The sequence below is a fragment of the Colias philodice genome, chromosome 5, assembly GCF_061535455.1.
Source record: "Colias philodice isolate Cphi_HAF_F1 chromosome 5, ilColPhil1 Martin Lab GWU primary, whole genome shotgun sequence".
NCBI lineage: Eukaryota > Metazoa > Arthropoda > Insecta > Lepidoptera > Pieridae > Colias > Colias philodice.
Genome location: NC_143090.1, coordinates 9,257,499 through 9,274,530, shown reverse-complemented (window position 1 = coordinate 9,274,530; position 17,032 = coordinate 9,257,499). Strand labels below are relative to the sequence as shown.

The 17,032-nt window shown below is 32.6% G+C and overlaps 2 protein-coding genes across 4 annotated transcripts in view; one reads left to right on the top strand and one right to left on the bottom strand.

Moving 5' to 3' along the window:
• Positions 1-268: 268 nt before the first annotated feature.
• Positions 269-1,324, top strand: LOC149488575 (sodium/potassium-transporting ATPase subunit beta-1-like). Its single transcript, XM_089695256.1, has one exon. It carries the CDS (start codon positions 398-400, stop codon positions 1,322-1,324), a length of 927 nt encoding a protein of 308 aa, XP_089551382.1. The 5' UTR covers positions 269-397.
• Positions 1,325-3,541: 2,217 nt separating this feature from the next.
• chp (leucine rich repeat containing G protein-coupled receptor chaoptin) overlaps positions 3,542-17,032 on the bottom strand; it is a 54,531-nt gene continuing 41,040 nt past the window's right edge. The window contains exons 11-27 of one of the 3 annotated variants that reach the window (XM_089695097.1): positions 16,131-16,350; positions 15,573-15,794; positions 15,020-15,261; positions 14,540-14,712; positions 13,510-13,591; positions 13,167-13,332; positions 12,913-12,966; positions 12,571-12,713; positions 12,313-12,454; positions 10,991-11,122; positions 10,310-10,507; positions 9,786-9,929; positions 9,326-9,466; positions 8,692-8,934; positions 8,152-8,387; positions 7,695-7,818; positions 3,542-6,729 (exon numbers count right to left, since the gene is read on the bottom strand). In XM_089695097.1, coding sequence (XP_089551223.1) covers positions 6,628-6,729; positions 7,695-7,818; positions 8,152-8,387; positions 8,692-8,934; positions 9,326-9,466; positions 9,786-9,929; positions 10,310-10,507; positions 10,991-11,122; positions 12,313-12,454; positions 12,571-12,713; positions 12,913-12,966; positions 13,167-13,332; positions 13,510-13,591; positions 14,540-14,712; positions 15,020-15,261; positions 15,573-15,794; positions 16,131-16,350 — 2,764 coding nt within the window. In that variant the 3' untranslated portion in view covers positions 3,542-6,627. The remainder of the gene's footprint in view (positions 6,730-7,694; positions 7,819-8,151; positions 8,388-8,691; positions 8,935-9,325; positions 9,467-9,785; positions 9,930-10,309; positions 10,508-10,990; positions 11,123-12,312; positions 12,455-12,570; positions 12,714-12,912; positions 12,967-13,166; positions 13,333-13,509; positions 13,592-14,539; positions 14,713-15,019; positions 15,262-15,572; positions 15,795-16,130; positions 16,351-17,032) is intronic. The other 2 variants (XM_089695095.1, XM_089695094.1) reach the window with 2 other exon arrangements.

The window sequence follows — 17,032 nt, the reverse complement described above, 5'->3', positions numbered from 1 at the left end:
TAGAGTCAACTAAAAATAAATAAGAAACTAACGTTGATTTTTTATTTTAATACTTAACTCAAAACATTTATATGTTAGTTATTATCTCAGCATTGGTATATCTATTAAAAATAATTAAAATGTATCGCAAAATGTGTTGGTAAGCGTAAAACTCGAGAACGGCTAAACTGATTTCATTATTTTTTTTTATAATATTCCTTTAAGTAGGTACGAGGATGGAGAGAAAACGTAAACATATACCACGGGCGAAGCCGGGGTAGACCGCTAGTTAAATATACATGCACCACAAATCCATGACTCTCTAGATTCAATACAACCTATTTAGAAAAATGACAGAACATTTCACATTGACGTGTTACAAGGATGCGAGTAAAGTTTATCTATAAATGTGTAAAGTATGTTTAAAAGGAAAGGATCACAAAAGGGCAAAGACCCATCCGTACCATTCCAGAAACCGACCACATCAAAGGATGTACGATCAATAGAAGACGGATCAGAACCGAGAGTATCATTGGGACGACGTTTCTGTCGATACTTGTATAATAGAGAGAAAAAGCTATTCTGCGGAAGGTCATGCAAAAGCTGGTTATGCATTATTGGATATTCTATTATGTATTTGTTGTTTCTAAGCACGTACACACTCCTGTTTCTATTCGGGTCATTGTCGATAATAAAATTTATGGACAACTATGAATTGATTGAAAAAATTGAGCTTATGACATATTCTCAGAACGGTATCGGACTCTCTGCAACTCCGACATCTGTTAATAACTTTCCCATTATTTCCTACAGAAGTAATAGCAAAGAAGATGAGAAGTATGTAAATGAATTAGATAACTTCTTCAAGCGACGAAAGCGATCCGCCGAAGATTTGACATTAGGGCCCTGTGGATCTCTTCCGTTTGGTTATTGGAAAAGTCCGTGCATTGTTGTACGTATTAACAAACAATTAGGCTGGTCAGCAAAGCCTTTGAAACTTAACACGACCGATTTAAATATACCTCTAGATGTTCGGAAGTGGATGAAGTTAGATCAACAAAAACTCTGGTTGCATTGTCACGGTATTCATTCATATGACAAAGAACATATAGGCAAAATCATTTACTACCCTGATCCGCCCGGATTTGATCCAGGATTATTTCCTTTAGATATGAAGGATAATTCGCCTCTAGTCGCGGTGCAAATAACAGATTTTACTTTGGGAATATCACTCGCCATTGAGTGTACGTTATGGTACGATGGAGGATCATCGTCAACGGCATTTTTATTATATGTTACGCCTAAAAATAAAATTATCGTAAACGCAGATAAGATTGTACAATGAATGTTAAGAAGAATATACCTACTATTATAAAATACATGTGTTTTCTTTCACAGACTATTTCGTAACAAATTACTACTTGATAAGAAAGCTGACACAATCCACGGTTTGTACAAATCACTCTAGATGTTTTCCTAATGTAGATCCGAGCTAATACGGCTTAAAGAATGAGGCAATTTGTAGAATTAAGTGTCGTGTGCGCTTACCGTAATGTAGCGAAATACTTGAAGCCAAGCATGTAATTCAAATAAGTAACATTTATTTTTAACAAAATTTAAGAACAGATATGCTGTAATTCGTATCTAGGGACCTTTTTAATGAAGGTACCCTTATAATTTAAATGTAGACATAGTAACTCGTTGATATTTTAACTTCAAAAACTAGGTACTACCTACTAGATACTACTACTACTTTTAATACATTTCTATAATGAGAGATGATATTTTAAATGCTATATCTTAATAGATGTATTTCTACTTTATTGTAGTGTTAGTTATGTGTTAATTTCTATTCTTGTAAATATGTGCATTATAAGATGAACCCTTCTTAAGTTTATTATGTTTTACATATTATACATCACCCAGTTTTGAAAACAGATGGTTGACGTCATTCCGCCACATTTTAATAAAAACAAACAAACATAAAATACGTCCCACTGCGTAATAAGATTAGTTGTTATCTCATTCAGTTGTTTCGCCCATACTCACTGTCATAATTGGATCCGACTCCCCGCAGGCGACGAAATTGGAATCTATAATATATCTAGATGAAATTTGTACATTGGGCTTAATTACGGAAACGTGGACATTCCGTAATAATATTGAAAACTATCAGCTTTCTGTATATGGTTTCAATTTTGTAATTTATTGAGTACTAGCATTCCGCCCGCGGCTTCGCCCGCTTTGTCTAAAACATAATTATATTATAATAGAACCACGTGTATTCTAACGTTTTTCATCTGCACTAAATCACAATTTATGTATGTGTATATGAATTCATTATCATACTGACAATAGGGTAAGAAGGCGTACCGATCATATAGATTGGTATCGATTCCATTGAAAAGCGTATGTAACAAGATACAATTTCCATTGTACTGAGCTTTTCCTTGTATCGGATAAAGGAAACAACAATATCAAAAGGAACTTATACTAAGCCAGAGGTCACGTAATTCGTGTTAACTACAGTCGTCCAAACTCATTTAGATCCACTTCTTCTAATTATATTTGGACCGTCAAATGCTTTCAATTTAGGAAGGAAAGATTGTACTGTCTCCAACAAACATGTTTTATTTTTCTTGAATATGTGATAGACTAACTGTGATAATAGTGCTTTTTGGTATGTTTCCAATATCCTTTTGCAGTAATCTATAAAGCTGAAGAGTTTGTTTGTTTGTTTGTTTGAACGCGCTAATCTCGGGAACTACTGGTCCGATTTGAAAAATTCTGTCAGTGTTAGATAGCTCATTTATCGAGGAAGGCTATAGGCTATATATAATTACGCTACGACCAATGGGAGTGGAGCCACGGGGGTGAAACCGCGCGGAGCAGCTAGTAGAAATATATATTTGCTATGTTTTTGTTTTCGAAAGTAAATAACCAGCAAATAGTAAGGTATTAGGTACTGACTTCTTTATTAAGTAATTTAAAGGAGACATTTTGTGTATTGTGTGTGGTGTGTAATGTTAAACTTTTATGATTTAACTTAGGATTTATTTTACTAGACATACACTAGAACATAGACCTACGAAATTTATAGATTAATATTTATTGTATTGTTACTTACACTAGAAAATATTCTAAAGCTTTGTCACATAGACTATTAAAAAGGTAACTCGCTTTTCGTAATGTCATTTTACCCCATGTCCTGAAATTCCTGAAAAGAGGTGAAATAAAACAAAATATAATTTTAACGGAATAATTTATTAATACGCTAATGATTCAATGATTATTTTATTTCACACTATTTTAGAGAGTTGTTTAAATAGTGATTACAATATTATTTTGTTTTAAAGAAATATCTTGGTTACGCCATTAAGTATTTGTTGAGTAAATAATAAATCAACTGCCTTTACATTTCATCCGAGATCATACAAGTACTTCTAAAATGGTATATAGAAGTTACGATGCAATCAAGAAACATACATACTCTGAAAACGTCTACCCTGTTTAGGCAACCGTGTTTATGATAAAAAAATAATTTCAGAGTAAAAGCAAAAAATAAATGAGAATATGTCAAAATAATAGAGAAGGAGATTCATGGAAATTAAATAACGTTTTCTTGTTCATTAAGGCTTCATCTTAAACGATAGAAAATACAAAATAAACCTACTTTATAAGCCACAAAATGGCGCAACCATCCTTAATATAAAACACACACATCTCATTAAGTCCATATCATTTAAGCCATTTTCTTTATGTACAACATTCATAATTATGAATCTATATTAAAATTTCAATTATACTAGCAAATGCTCGACTATCTCCCATTTAAAATACCCAAATTCTTGCCTTAAAATGTAAATAATTCCTTTTCCCTTTCTTTGATAACTCGCGTCTAACATTCGTTAGTATAATTTTATGGTATATCAATACGAAGGAAATTGGTATAATCATATATCTTATTATAATTAATTTTATTGGCACTAGCTAAGTTCTATCACATTTAGAAGTTTGTAAACCTATCAATAAAAGGTATTATTGGAAAAAAATTTAACAAATTTCTAAAATAGCATAAATAATTGAAACAGGTACTTAGCATTTTGAACGATGCAATGATACGTGGTTTCGATGTAAATGAAAATAAAACATTCAATAACATTATCTAATAATCATTTTTAGATATTGAACAACATTTATTATACATCTAAGCGAAAATACATCACAAGTAGTTTTTTGGTACGACACATATTTTTAAACATATCAACTTTATCATTTTAAAAAGACTTCGTAGACAAATAATACCCAATATAAAAATTGAACTTATAACAATTAACATTAAAATTAAATTCGAACTATATACAGTTATAATTTCCAATAGAAACAAACAACGCAAAATAAAAACCGTCTCCAAATTGACAAGCAACATTACACTTAAGCTTCCCAGATAATTGAAGACAATTTCAAGTTCAGCTGTACAATTCCCAAATTAGCAATAATTATCGTAGGCTTATCAAAAATAGAAGGATTAGAGTTAATATATATCACAAAATATATTCATCGATACCTTCGTTTTCAATGCCACGGAACTAAAGTGATAGTCATACGCTATCTACAGTTAGAGAACACAGAAATGAACACGAAAAGAAAGCTCAATAGCAAATATTTTACTACCCTACCGTAACCCTACAAAGAGAAAGAATCTTAAGTCTAAATAAAAAAGGTTAAATCTAGATTGGCATTGAAAACAAAGCAAATAGGCCTGGCATCATTATGGACCACTGAAAGAGAGGTATTCCATTAATTCACTCATGTCTTAAAACTTTAGCTTAAGGTTCTAAAATTCTATTATCATAAAATGTTAGGTTTCGAAAAGCGTGCATAAATAAGAAGTGGCTGAACAGAAAGGCTAGTAATCTGAAAAGAAAAATAAAAAGAAATAAGAAATAGATAAGAGATATTATTTTTAGATGATGCTATGATGAGTGAATGGCCAATTATTATGAGCGATTGAAGAATATAGAATAAGAATTTAGAAATATAGCTACAGTTAATATAGAAGAACATATCATAGATTGTTTTTATCATACACTTATTATACATAGTATAGACTTTGAAAACATCTAAACAGTTGAGTTTTAAGAGAATATATTAAGTATGACATTCAACGATAAAGATTTGTACAATGGTATGACAGTCAGAGAGATCTTATCACTAATACAAAAGGCTAGTGAGTTTTTATACTAAAACGATAACTATCGCTTTTAGTTTCTACTGCTATGAAATTACATTATTCTAATTAATTTTAAATGCTCTAGACATCGATATCAATAGAAATTTAATAAATGTTAGCAGAGGAACTCATAAAATGAGATAGTAAAAGGCGATAGTTACGTTTCAAAACTCACGCTAAAAATCTATACACAGGTTTAAATTATAAACGATACAAATGAATTCTAGCCTAATACACAAACAAATATATCTATAAATAATATAATCACTATAAACAATGGACGAACACAGTATTCGAGCGAATGCAGTCTACATACGATCGTTAAGTAAATTACTAATTTGCGGAAATGCAACTAACATTAGGCGCACTCTGACACAATTTTTTGCAAATTTATAGGCAGTGCACATGATGTTACAACGTGATTCAAATTAAATTAGCATTGATCTACACCGTTTAGCGATCGATCTAGCTAATATTGCACGGGTTTTAATCGTATAGTCCTTGATTTTGTGGGGTCAAATCCTGTCCTGTCCTGTCCATTTCAAAGTTCTTTTTGGGGATCACTATCAGACGTAATTATTTCAACGTTTTCACTGATATTAAGTGGCACTAAATCATCAAATTCACATATCCAATACTTCGCAATTCACATATCACGACAAACAATTCCGTTTCAGTAAAACTGAAAATGCCAAACATCGCAATATCCAATCAATATCGAATTTCACAAATCACATAACCAATTCCATATAAATTTTTTGGGCAGTGTCACGAGTATTTTCTGACAGTATCACCAAATTGCGTGAACAGTGCCAACAAATTTTTTGAGCCACGATTTTCTCTGGATGGAGCCACTAGATTTCCTAGACAGTGCTGCAATATTTATTTGCCATACCTCTCCTCACCTCAAAATTTAACACTGCCATTAAATCATTAGAGAGAATTCCAGATCTTTTTGATACCCCCAGATATTTATTCTTTATTCGAACCGCTAGGGACTGGAACATGCTTCCTGAATCTGTGTTCCCCGATGAGTACAATATGGGGGTCTTCAAGAGGAGAGTGAACATGTACATTCTAGGGAACCGCGCTTCATCTTAGGCCACATCTCAGCTTACCATCAGGCGAGATCGTGGCCAAGCGCTTCCCTATTGCAGCGTAAAAAGATACTGTCATTAGATATCTAGATCTTCGCGACACTGCCACTTATTTTAGTGCCACTACATAGTCCCTTAAACCGTCGTCACAGGCACGACGACGGTCTCCATATGTCAGTCATGTTTGATGACCCCCGCTGGGGGGTCCGGCAACATGGTCTCATGCTCCCCCCCACTCCGCACGAAGTTGCGGAAGTCACGGATGTTGTCGCGAACCTGAACTAATTCGCGATAAAGGCCATAGCACCAAAACAAACCTCAAATGAGGAAGCTGGTCAGCACCAGACCGAACACTGTGAGCACGTTGGAGACTGTGAAGAAGCCGCGGCTCCAGCTGCAGTCGAGCTCCTTGGATATTATCTGAAAAATATTTGGTGAATTATTTTAAATAATTGATAATTTTCTACATGAAATATTAATAGACTCATTGTTAAATTACCTATTACAATTGCAAATCCAAACTTAATATGTATTATAAATGCGAAAGTAACTCTGTCTGTCTGTCTGTCTGTTACTCAATCACGCCTTAACTACTGAACCAGTTTGCATGAAATTTGGTATGGAGATATTTTGATACCCGAGAAAGGACATAGGCTACTTTTTACACCGGGACATAGGATAGGTTTTATCCCGGAAATCCCACGGGAACGGGAACTATGCGGGTATTTCTTTGAAAACGCGGGCGGAAAGCTAGTTTTAAATAATTGATAATTTACTACATGAAATATTATGACTCATTGTTGTATGTAATATTAAAACGTAATTAACAAGGAACTTTTACCGAGGAAGTTAAATTACCTATTACAATTTCAAATTTTGTGTAAAAATTAATTTAGGTATGTTAAGTAAATTTTTCTTGAACAACACATTATAGATCATTTTATATCAAAATTTGAAGGGGAAAAAAATTTGCATTTAATCTGTTATTATAAGTGATTTTAAGAGCAGAAAAGTGAAAATAGTAGAAAGTATGTATGTGCCTGGTAGAAATCGATTAGTAGCGATAAGGCCGCCTTTTTAGCTTTATAACATATTGTCTGTTTCTTTTTTTACATGTCTTTACTTGGTGTTGAATAAAGTGTATTTATTATTGAAGTGAAAACTTCTTTAGCGGCGTTGAGCACTTTTTCTGTAATGGGTATAAAATCTTAAACACGCGTCAGGACACGTGACCTGATCGAAAAAGCGTAAGACGGATACCATTCCAAAATATCAAACATGCTCAACGTTAATAATAATCAAGTTTTCAGTTCTGCCGGCACTCCCGGAATGCAACCCGTCTTTTTTTATTTATTATTTATGTGTGTGTGTGTGTGTACACTCACATCGCTGAGCGTCCGGTTCTGGTAGGAGGGGCAGGTGGCGAGGCGCACGTCGTCCCGCGCGGGACACTCGCCCGCCGCCGCGCACAGGTACTGCCGCCGCTTGCGGGCCCACGCTTGGATCCACCTGCAGGGAACATAGTATTATAGTCATTGAGGTATTATTATAGAGAGGACAACAGGTATTGGTAGTACAAGGAAAGGTGGAAGGAATCAGATCGCACGGCAGGTCACCAATGCGCTGGACCGACCAAGTGAAATCTGCTGTAGGAATTCGCGTATCAGACTGCGCCAGACAGTCTAGTAACAGGAAGAGATGGCGGGAGATCGTGCGGAAAGCTGTGTCCGCCTCCACCGATGTGGACGTCTCTAACATAATGACTAACATAACATAATGAAAATACATAGGAAAGTAAGATTGAACTGGTATAAAGAAAAAAAATAAGTAATAAAAACATACCCAATCCCACAGTCGCATACTAAAGGATTGCCTGCAACCAGGATATCTTCAAGGAACAAATCATTGGGCACTCCGGGCCATTCCTTCCTCGCTGGGTTGGGAACCCGCTTCAGGTTGTTGTTCCTTAAGTCCAGGGACAAGTTCTTAATGTTCCCGTGTTTGTAGAACACTTCGAAGGATATGTCCTCGATGCTTGTGTTGAATATCGTGAGCTTTAGCTCTTCTGAGCAGACGCCCTGTAAGAGAATAAGGTTAGTAGATTGTTTCACACAAAAGTGACATGGCTAAAGCTTTTTTCTTTCGAAGATAAGATTCAAATTAATATTTCAATATCAAACTAGAGTTATAGGTTTGTAAGACAAAATTCATGTATAGAAGTTGCAAGAATAAAATATAGAAATGGTCTACTCATGAAAAATAATTCATCTACGTCAAAGGTAGTAAATACTTATCTATAATAGGTTTGATGTTATATCAATATTGGTCACTATAATTGAAATTAATCTAAGATTACTAGCATAAACATTTTAAAATACTCACGCTAAGCAAATTCTGCGAGATAAACTTCAGATCCCGTCCAGTTAACGTGATATTATTTAATTTACACGGTAATTCCCCCGTCATTTCATTCCCGAGGTCCACTTGTGAGCTCTCCACAGATAGGTACAAGTTCTCAAGGGCCGCGTTCTGTGACGTCATCTTTGGTATGTTGAAGTCCCGGGCCATACCGTTCACGGATATCTTTAGTGTTCGCAACCCATACATTTTGCTGAACACACCGTACTGGAAAACAGTCATAATCATAAGATTTGTGAAATAATGAATACATTATTAATTGAATATCCAATACAAATAAAATATAAGAAATATGTACATCATTATTTTTCAGTTAACTTACATGACGCTTTGATACATAAACTCAAACTCAAACATTTATTTATTCAATTAGACTTCTTTTAGAAGCACTTTCGAATCGTCATTACATAATCTTAACAATTACCTCTCAGGTAAACTTGATAAAAACAAAATATTCTACAAGCATTTTGTTGTTTTAATGTAACTATAAGTTAAGGTTAAAATATTTTTTTTAAAGCATAAATTGACAGTTTTGTAAATAAATTTTGTAAATTATAACAATTTAAAAACTCGACCAAAATAATATGAATTAACTTACCTCTAAGATACTCAAGCGCAGTTTAGTAACATCGAGATACTCAAGCCGCGGCGACAGTCCGTACAGGCTTGTGTTCATTAGTGCTGTTATCGGGTTGCCCGAGAGAGACAACCAACGGAGGTCGCTGAGGGAATGTGTTGCCTGGAAAAATATTTGTTGTTTCAATAAATTTCAATAACATTCACATAAAGTAACAATTTTTTGTTTAAATAAATTTTAATAAAATTTTACATACAAAAAAAAATCGTTAAAATGTTGAAGAAAACTCAATTTAAAAAGACTTCAAAAGATGACCGTTACAGCTGTCTTTGTTGATCTTAGATAAAAATCAATTTTTTTATAAAAAAAAAAATTATAAGACATTTGAAAAACTAGGCGATAGAATTTGATGGAAAAACATTTAAATAACAGTGGTTTTTATGACAATTTACAATTTTACTAGATTATTAAAAATACTTACCACAGGCACTTTAGTCAAGTCGTTGAATGATAAGTCGAATGCTCTCAAACGAGTAAGATTAGCTGTGATGTCAGTTGGGATCGATGGCAGGTTGTTGTATGATAGATCCAGAGTCCTTAACTTCGGTAGGGGTAGTGAGGGTAGCTGTAAAATTAATTATAATGATGACTCCATAATTAAACTATTGTACATAGAACAATTAATAAATTCGTTTGTAATGAATAAACGTAAAACTTTTCAAAAGTAAGATTTTACTTGTTGTTCATAATGTGGTAATTATTCTAAATTCCATTCTAATTCTAAATGATATTGATGTATAATAATATATTGACTGAAATTGAAATGAAATGAAATAAAAATACATTTATTATGGACTTATGAAAAAAAGATACAATTTAGTTGAAAAAAAGGAACTTAAAAATATAAGTATGCCATAATTAGGCCAGCCACTAAATGTGTCATCACTGATATTCAGTGATTGATGTATTTAATTGTCATAAAATATAGTAAAACTGAATACTTACAGTCTGTAAGCTGACGTTCTTCAATCCCAGGTAAGACAGTCTCCTCTCTAGACCTTTGAAAATGTTTCCACCACGTTCACCATTATTGAAAGGCAAGTTGTTGCTCAAATCTAACCAACGCAACCTTGGTAAGGCCCCGAATGCACCGTTTTCAATTCTGACCAAGTGATTGTTCGATAGATCTAACCAAGCAAGAGACTGAAAAAAATGCATCAAATTTAAACAACTTTCACCGATATAAGAGACAATGAGAAAATGCGATCGTAATTTCTGTGTCTAACAAAATAATAAGACAATGCAAACACTACTTGCATTAATCATAAAAAATAAAACATAATAGTGCAAAATAAAACAGTGCAAAACACTAGACAAACATAACTTCAACAAAGGAAACAACATAAGCAGATGCAATATCTGAGAACAGAAATAATTTTGTGGATATGAAAATTTTAATCGATTCAAAATTAGAATGCCGTTTCGTTGATTTATCTGATTTCAATATTCATTCAAATTATCTGATTTCAAACATATATAAGTTATAATTCTGTAGTTGTTACTTATTCAAATATCGTAAATAACTGGATAGACATTAGACACCTAAGTTCCGTACATACAGATTGAAATAAGACAAACCAACGCGAACGCTAAAAAGAAAAATTTGGAGTGTTGCCAATCGTCTACCTTGTAGAAAATGTTCTGCGGATATTGCTTTTTATGGTGGAAGACCCTGGTGTGGTCGCGCCTAGCGGTGTGGTACATGTACTCATCGCTGTAGTCGCTGTCCTCGGGCCAGAACTCGCCCCCCTCGCCGCTCTGGACATCATCATAGCGCTACACTGGCTTGTTGATACGTATTACGAATCGGGTTTGACTAGCGGGTCTTTATTTGACTGTATCGCGTTGAGTCGAAATACGAAATTATGTGAAATTGCGAATAGTTTTATATTAAAGCTTACTATTATTATATGGGATACTTAATTAGCAACGAAAATTATTTTTTTAGAAACTACATAGACGTCATTAGATGCACTAGATATAGTAATGTACATAGTAATATAATATAATGAATTAGATCAATAATAATGGTTCTTGTAATCTTTTTCTTTGCTTTTAATAAAACATTTTTTATTTACGAGGTAAAAGATGCTTATGTAATTTTACTCAATTTATTTACTGAAGAATTATTAAAATTATTTTTAACACACACATCACCATTTTTTTTTCAATTAAGTACTTATACATGAATTTATGACGTTTTGACACCTTGACGGAACGACCGAAAATTGGATTTGAGAAAGAGAAGCAGAAAGTATTATAGATACAGAAACAAATCTGCGAACGAGATAAAATTTAAATCAACTTTGCATGTACAAAAACCGTTTATAATAAAAAATACTGAAGTAATAAATAAAGAGATTCGTAATATGTATCAACTTTTATAGACATCACATTTGCATCACTGATCACAACTACAACATAAACTACAAATTACAATGGTTAGTACAATCATAACGACGTGAATGTTTCAATTAAACAAAGTAATAAAAGGACGGAGGTCGTTTAACATTTTTTTCAGTTCTAGGATTCACTAAGTTAATAATTAAGTCACAGGTAACTTTTAAACAAATTTAAAAACATTCACGTATAATTTTTAAAGTTCAACGTTTTCTACTAATTAGATCTATCACTGGGTTTTCATCAATATTAGCATAATACGAACTGTTAAAACTATTCTCAATATCAACTTAATTATAAGATCTTTTTTGTTGAATTTGTGCAATTATTATCAAAATTTTGAGAATATTAAGGATTTATGAGACATTACGAACATATAGCTAGCTTTCATGATATCATTTGCATACATGGATGATATTATAATCGTTAGGAGACAACGTTGAACTTTCCATTAAACCATATCCCATTATGTCCATTCAACTTTACAACATCAAACTTCAAGCGATCATATCTACTTTGCAAGTATTTATAATTATAAGAATACTCACCCTAAATCGTTGAACTAAATCTGGAATGGCTACTGCAGGTACAGTGTTAGAACTTAGATCTAGTTCTACCAGATTAGCTGCTGCTCCTGGTGATAGGGCGTTTGTTGGCATTCTTGATAAGTCATTGTTCGATAGGTCTAGCCTGGATTTAAGAAGCGGACATAAGGGTAAAATTTATTTAATATAAAATGGAAAATCTTATTTTCTAAGAAACTCTGACTGTTAGAAGTATTGAGTGTATACTCATTCTAAAATTACCTTTCCAATGCAGCTGACAAAATAAGATTATCAGCCAAATTCCGAATACGGTTGTGAGACAAATCAACAGAAGTCAACATCTGCATATCGTGGAACACTTCCACCGGTAATTCAATTAAATGATTATGTGACAAATCCAAAATCTGAAAATGCATTGCAATTTAGATAGCACAGATATTTTCGTATAAAAATTAACACACACAATAATAATAATGACAAACAATCACGTAGAAAAAAAAAGAAAAAACAAAGAACGATCAAATTAAAGTTGAACAGAAATAAAGCAAAAATACAATGTGCGGTGAAATCATGATTCATTGTTACTTCAATAGACCGATTTACTCGCAAAAAACCATAAATCATTAAACCAAGTTGAAGTCCACACAAGCCCATCATCTGTAATTAATTAAATTAAATATTGTTTTATGAAAAGAAAAGAAATAAAAAAAATCAAAATAAAAAGTCAAAGAGAAATATGTCATTTATAGAAATAACGTTCTTTCTCTGTTTGATAGTAAAAAAACTTTTCTTTTTTTAATTCTCAGCGATTGTTGTCTCTTTGTCTTTTCATGCTTTATTTATTTTAACATAGTCACCTGTAGGTTTTTGACTTTCTTAAAGCAATCATACTCCATATGGAATATTTGATTATGCGATAGATCGAGATATTGTAACATCAACATAGAGCCAAACACTTCTCTCGTAATGTTCCTTATTTGGTTATGTGATAAATGAAGTTCTGATAATGTCAAATCAGCGTGCCTGAAATCAAATTTTGTAACTATTTAATTACTTCTATATAATTAAACAACAGTAACTTCTTCGATGAGAAATAATCAAATAATCTTGACAAATATCTTACACCAGAAAAAAGAGGCGAAAGTTATACAGTTTGTAAAATTAGCCATAATATTAAATAGGATAATATCAAAAAGTTACCTGAAGTAATACGGAGCGATGTAAGAAATGTTGTTATGTGAGAAATCCAAGACGCGGATATTCACAGATACCGTCCCAAGACCTAAAACATAAATTTCCATGGTAAATATCTAAGAATCACAGCGATATGCAAAATAAATTGTACATATAAACATCGTTAAAAACGTACAAAACAAACGATACGGCGACGCCGTAACAGCCTTCTTATCCGAATTTTCTGGGAAAATTAATAACGGAATTAGTTTGTAAATTTTCATATATAAATGAATAAATGCCAAATGAAAACCAATAATAATCGAATCGAGAAAATCGATTTCGTCACGTCCGAATAAGAATTTTCCCGGAAAAAACCAATAAGTACAAATAAGCAATCACATTAGTTTATACATCTCTTAATTCTATTTCCTTTGTTGATGTTTCAGAGTAAATTTGTATAGTGTCGTCGATAAAATTGATTTTTTCGATTTTCGTCATCAATGATACCTGCATGGAGCTGAATAATGTTGGAGATGTTTAAATGTGTATGAATATTGATGATATTTCTAACATGTCGTTGTTACGTGAATGTTATGACCATCGTGAAATCGAAAATCCATTAATTTCGATGTCTCGTTGTTAAATCCTTACCCCTAGTGGCTTGAAAAGAAAATAATGTTAGAAAAGAAAGAAATAACATAAAATAAGGAAAGATAAAAGTCACCTTGCTCGTCCAACGATATTAAGCCTGCGCAGGTGCGAGACAAAAAGAAAGAACATAAATAGACAGTAATAAGAAATATAATAATAAAAAATAAGAAAGAGGTAAGTCAATCTGAATTTTCAATTTTCAGTGAGTATTGTATGTATAAAGTATTTGAAGTGAAAACAAAAATTCAGATAAGATAAAAAAGAAATCACCCACAGCCAAATTCATGTAAAATAGTCAGTAAAAGTAAAATAGTAGAAAAGAGATTTACCAAAAATAATACTATAGCAGCAAAGAAAGAAGAAATAACACACAATACATTTATTAATAAAGAAAAACACTTACTTTGCGCTTTAGGTGGTGGGTAGAAGTTAGAAGAAAAGAAACTTGGTGCGTTTGAATCGGTAAGTGAGATTATTTGGTTGTATGAAGCGTTCACTTTCAAAGCTGTCGCCGATCCCACTTGGTCGAATATCGAGAATTTAAACGTTTCCAGACGATTGAATGATATGTCTAACCTAGAAGGAAAAAAATATCGTAAAAAATCAATCTAATGTATTATTGTATTTCATTTGAAACCGAAACTTAACGATGACTTTTAAATAAAATAAAAAATTTCAAGGCCTATTTTTATTTTATTTAAAAGTCATCGCTAGACCAAAATATAAAAAAAAATTGATGAGCATCGTCGTTATTCGATTTTAATGCATGTTTTTTTTTATAATTAGTTAACAATCCCGTCTATTGTCTTAATGCCGTCAATTATTTGAATGCAATGTTAAATTTAATCGTCATTTAATTTAATATTAATAATTAAAATCGTACTCTTTCAAAGCTGGCAAATTCTGGAACGCTTCTTCGCTAATATCGTTTAATCTGTTTCCTTGTAGCTTGATAACTTTCAAATTATCCAAACTCATGAAGGCTCGTCTTTCAATAGTTTCGATCAAATTATCTTCCATAAGAATTTCCTGCAATTCTCTAAGATCGACGAATGTGTGTTGTACAATTTTTGTCATTTTGTTAAAGGATAAATAGACGCCCAATAGCTGTTTGTGGATGTCACCCTGGAATAAAAAAATAATTTAATAAATGGATGTTAAAACTTCACGTGACGTTCTTTTAGCATTAGAAGGTACGAACTTGATATTCGAAAATAACAAAACAATATAACCATAATCAAATATGATAAAAACCAAATTATAAGAACGCACGTGACCACTTTGAATAATTCATTTCTAGCTTTCGCAACACACTTAAAACAATGAAGAGAGGATGGAATACATTGATGATGGAAAACACTATGGAAAAAACCACACACAGACGTAATTTATTTTTCAATATGTAATTGAAAGAAGGTAACAAAATTAAAAATTACCTGTAATGTGCCCTTAGAGAAATGCTCAATAATATTGTCTTGCAGATTCAAAGTCCTCATTTTATACAGGAAATGGAAGGACGTATCTGGAACATTCTTCAGCTTATTGTTACTGAGGTCTAGATTCTGTAACTCGATCAGTGCTTTTAACGGTTCGAACGGTAATATCTTTACTGAGTCGGATAAACCGTTCGCCATCTTGAGTGTTGTTAGGCTGTGCAGCTGAAATTAATAAGTTAAATGGGTATTAACCATGGTTCAAATGTAACTGTTATTTGGGTTCTGTGCTATTTTTTAAAGAATTTTAACTGCTTTTGCTTCAGTGGTAAAAATAATATTCCTGTAAGTAAATTAGGAAGAAATACTAAATTATAGTAAAATAATTGAAGAGCTTTTTTATTTTTCGGTTTATATCTCTAGGGGATTAAAAAATAATATTATTGCTTGGTTTATTTTTAGGAGCTGTTCAGTTAAAAATTTCTACTCTTCTAATTTCTTACTAGTTGCTATTAATTTTCATTCTCTCATTCATCTATTTCCTAAAACAACATTACTAACCTCAGCAAAAGCAAACGGGTCGATAAAATCAATACTGTTCTCCGATAGATCCAGTGTTTTGATCGTCCTCACATGTTGGAACGCACTAGCCTCTATCTTTTTGATAGTGCTTCCGAAGATCTTCAGGTCTTCTAACTCGAGGCCATATTCCAGGAAATCCTCTGAGCTAATACTGCGACGGATTAGTTTGCTCACAGCTAGGAAGCGGAGTGATCGCATTCTGGAATGTTTTTAATAATCCATACTAATTATTATAAATGCGAAAGTAACTCTGTCTGTCTGTCTGTTACTCAATCACGCCTAAACTACTGAACCAATTTTCATGAAATTTGGTATGGAGATATTTTGATACCCGAGAAAGGACATAGGCTACCTTTTATTGCGAAATATGTACCACGGGCGAAGCCGGGGCGGACCTCCAGTAATGTATATATTTAAAATACAGATTGAAAAAAAAATGAAATCATAAAATATATTCATAATAAGTTACAGACTAAAAAGCAGCATTATATAAATGTAATTGTTATTGGAGGATCAAATGTTGTTCTGGAAAACTTGGTGAGGTAGAAACTTACTTCATCACTGAAATTAATAATTTATTTGATTGACTGTCTTACTAGTGATACAAAAACATTGCCAATCAAAAATTAATTGAATATCATTATGAGAATTATTCATCGTTGATAATTTAAAAAAAAATGTATGCGTGTACTAGAGTACACACGTAAGAAGTGAAACTTCTTTATGACCTTAAAAATGTCACGAGTATGGCGTAACGCAAAAATGTCACGCGTACGGCGTAACGCAAAAATGTCACGCGTACGGCGTAACGCAAAAATGTTACACAAAATTGTCCAACCCCGATAAAGAAGTTTCACTTCAAAAATGAAATCATAAAATAC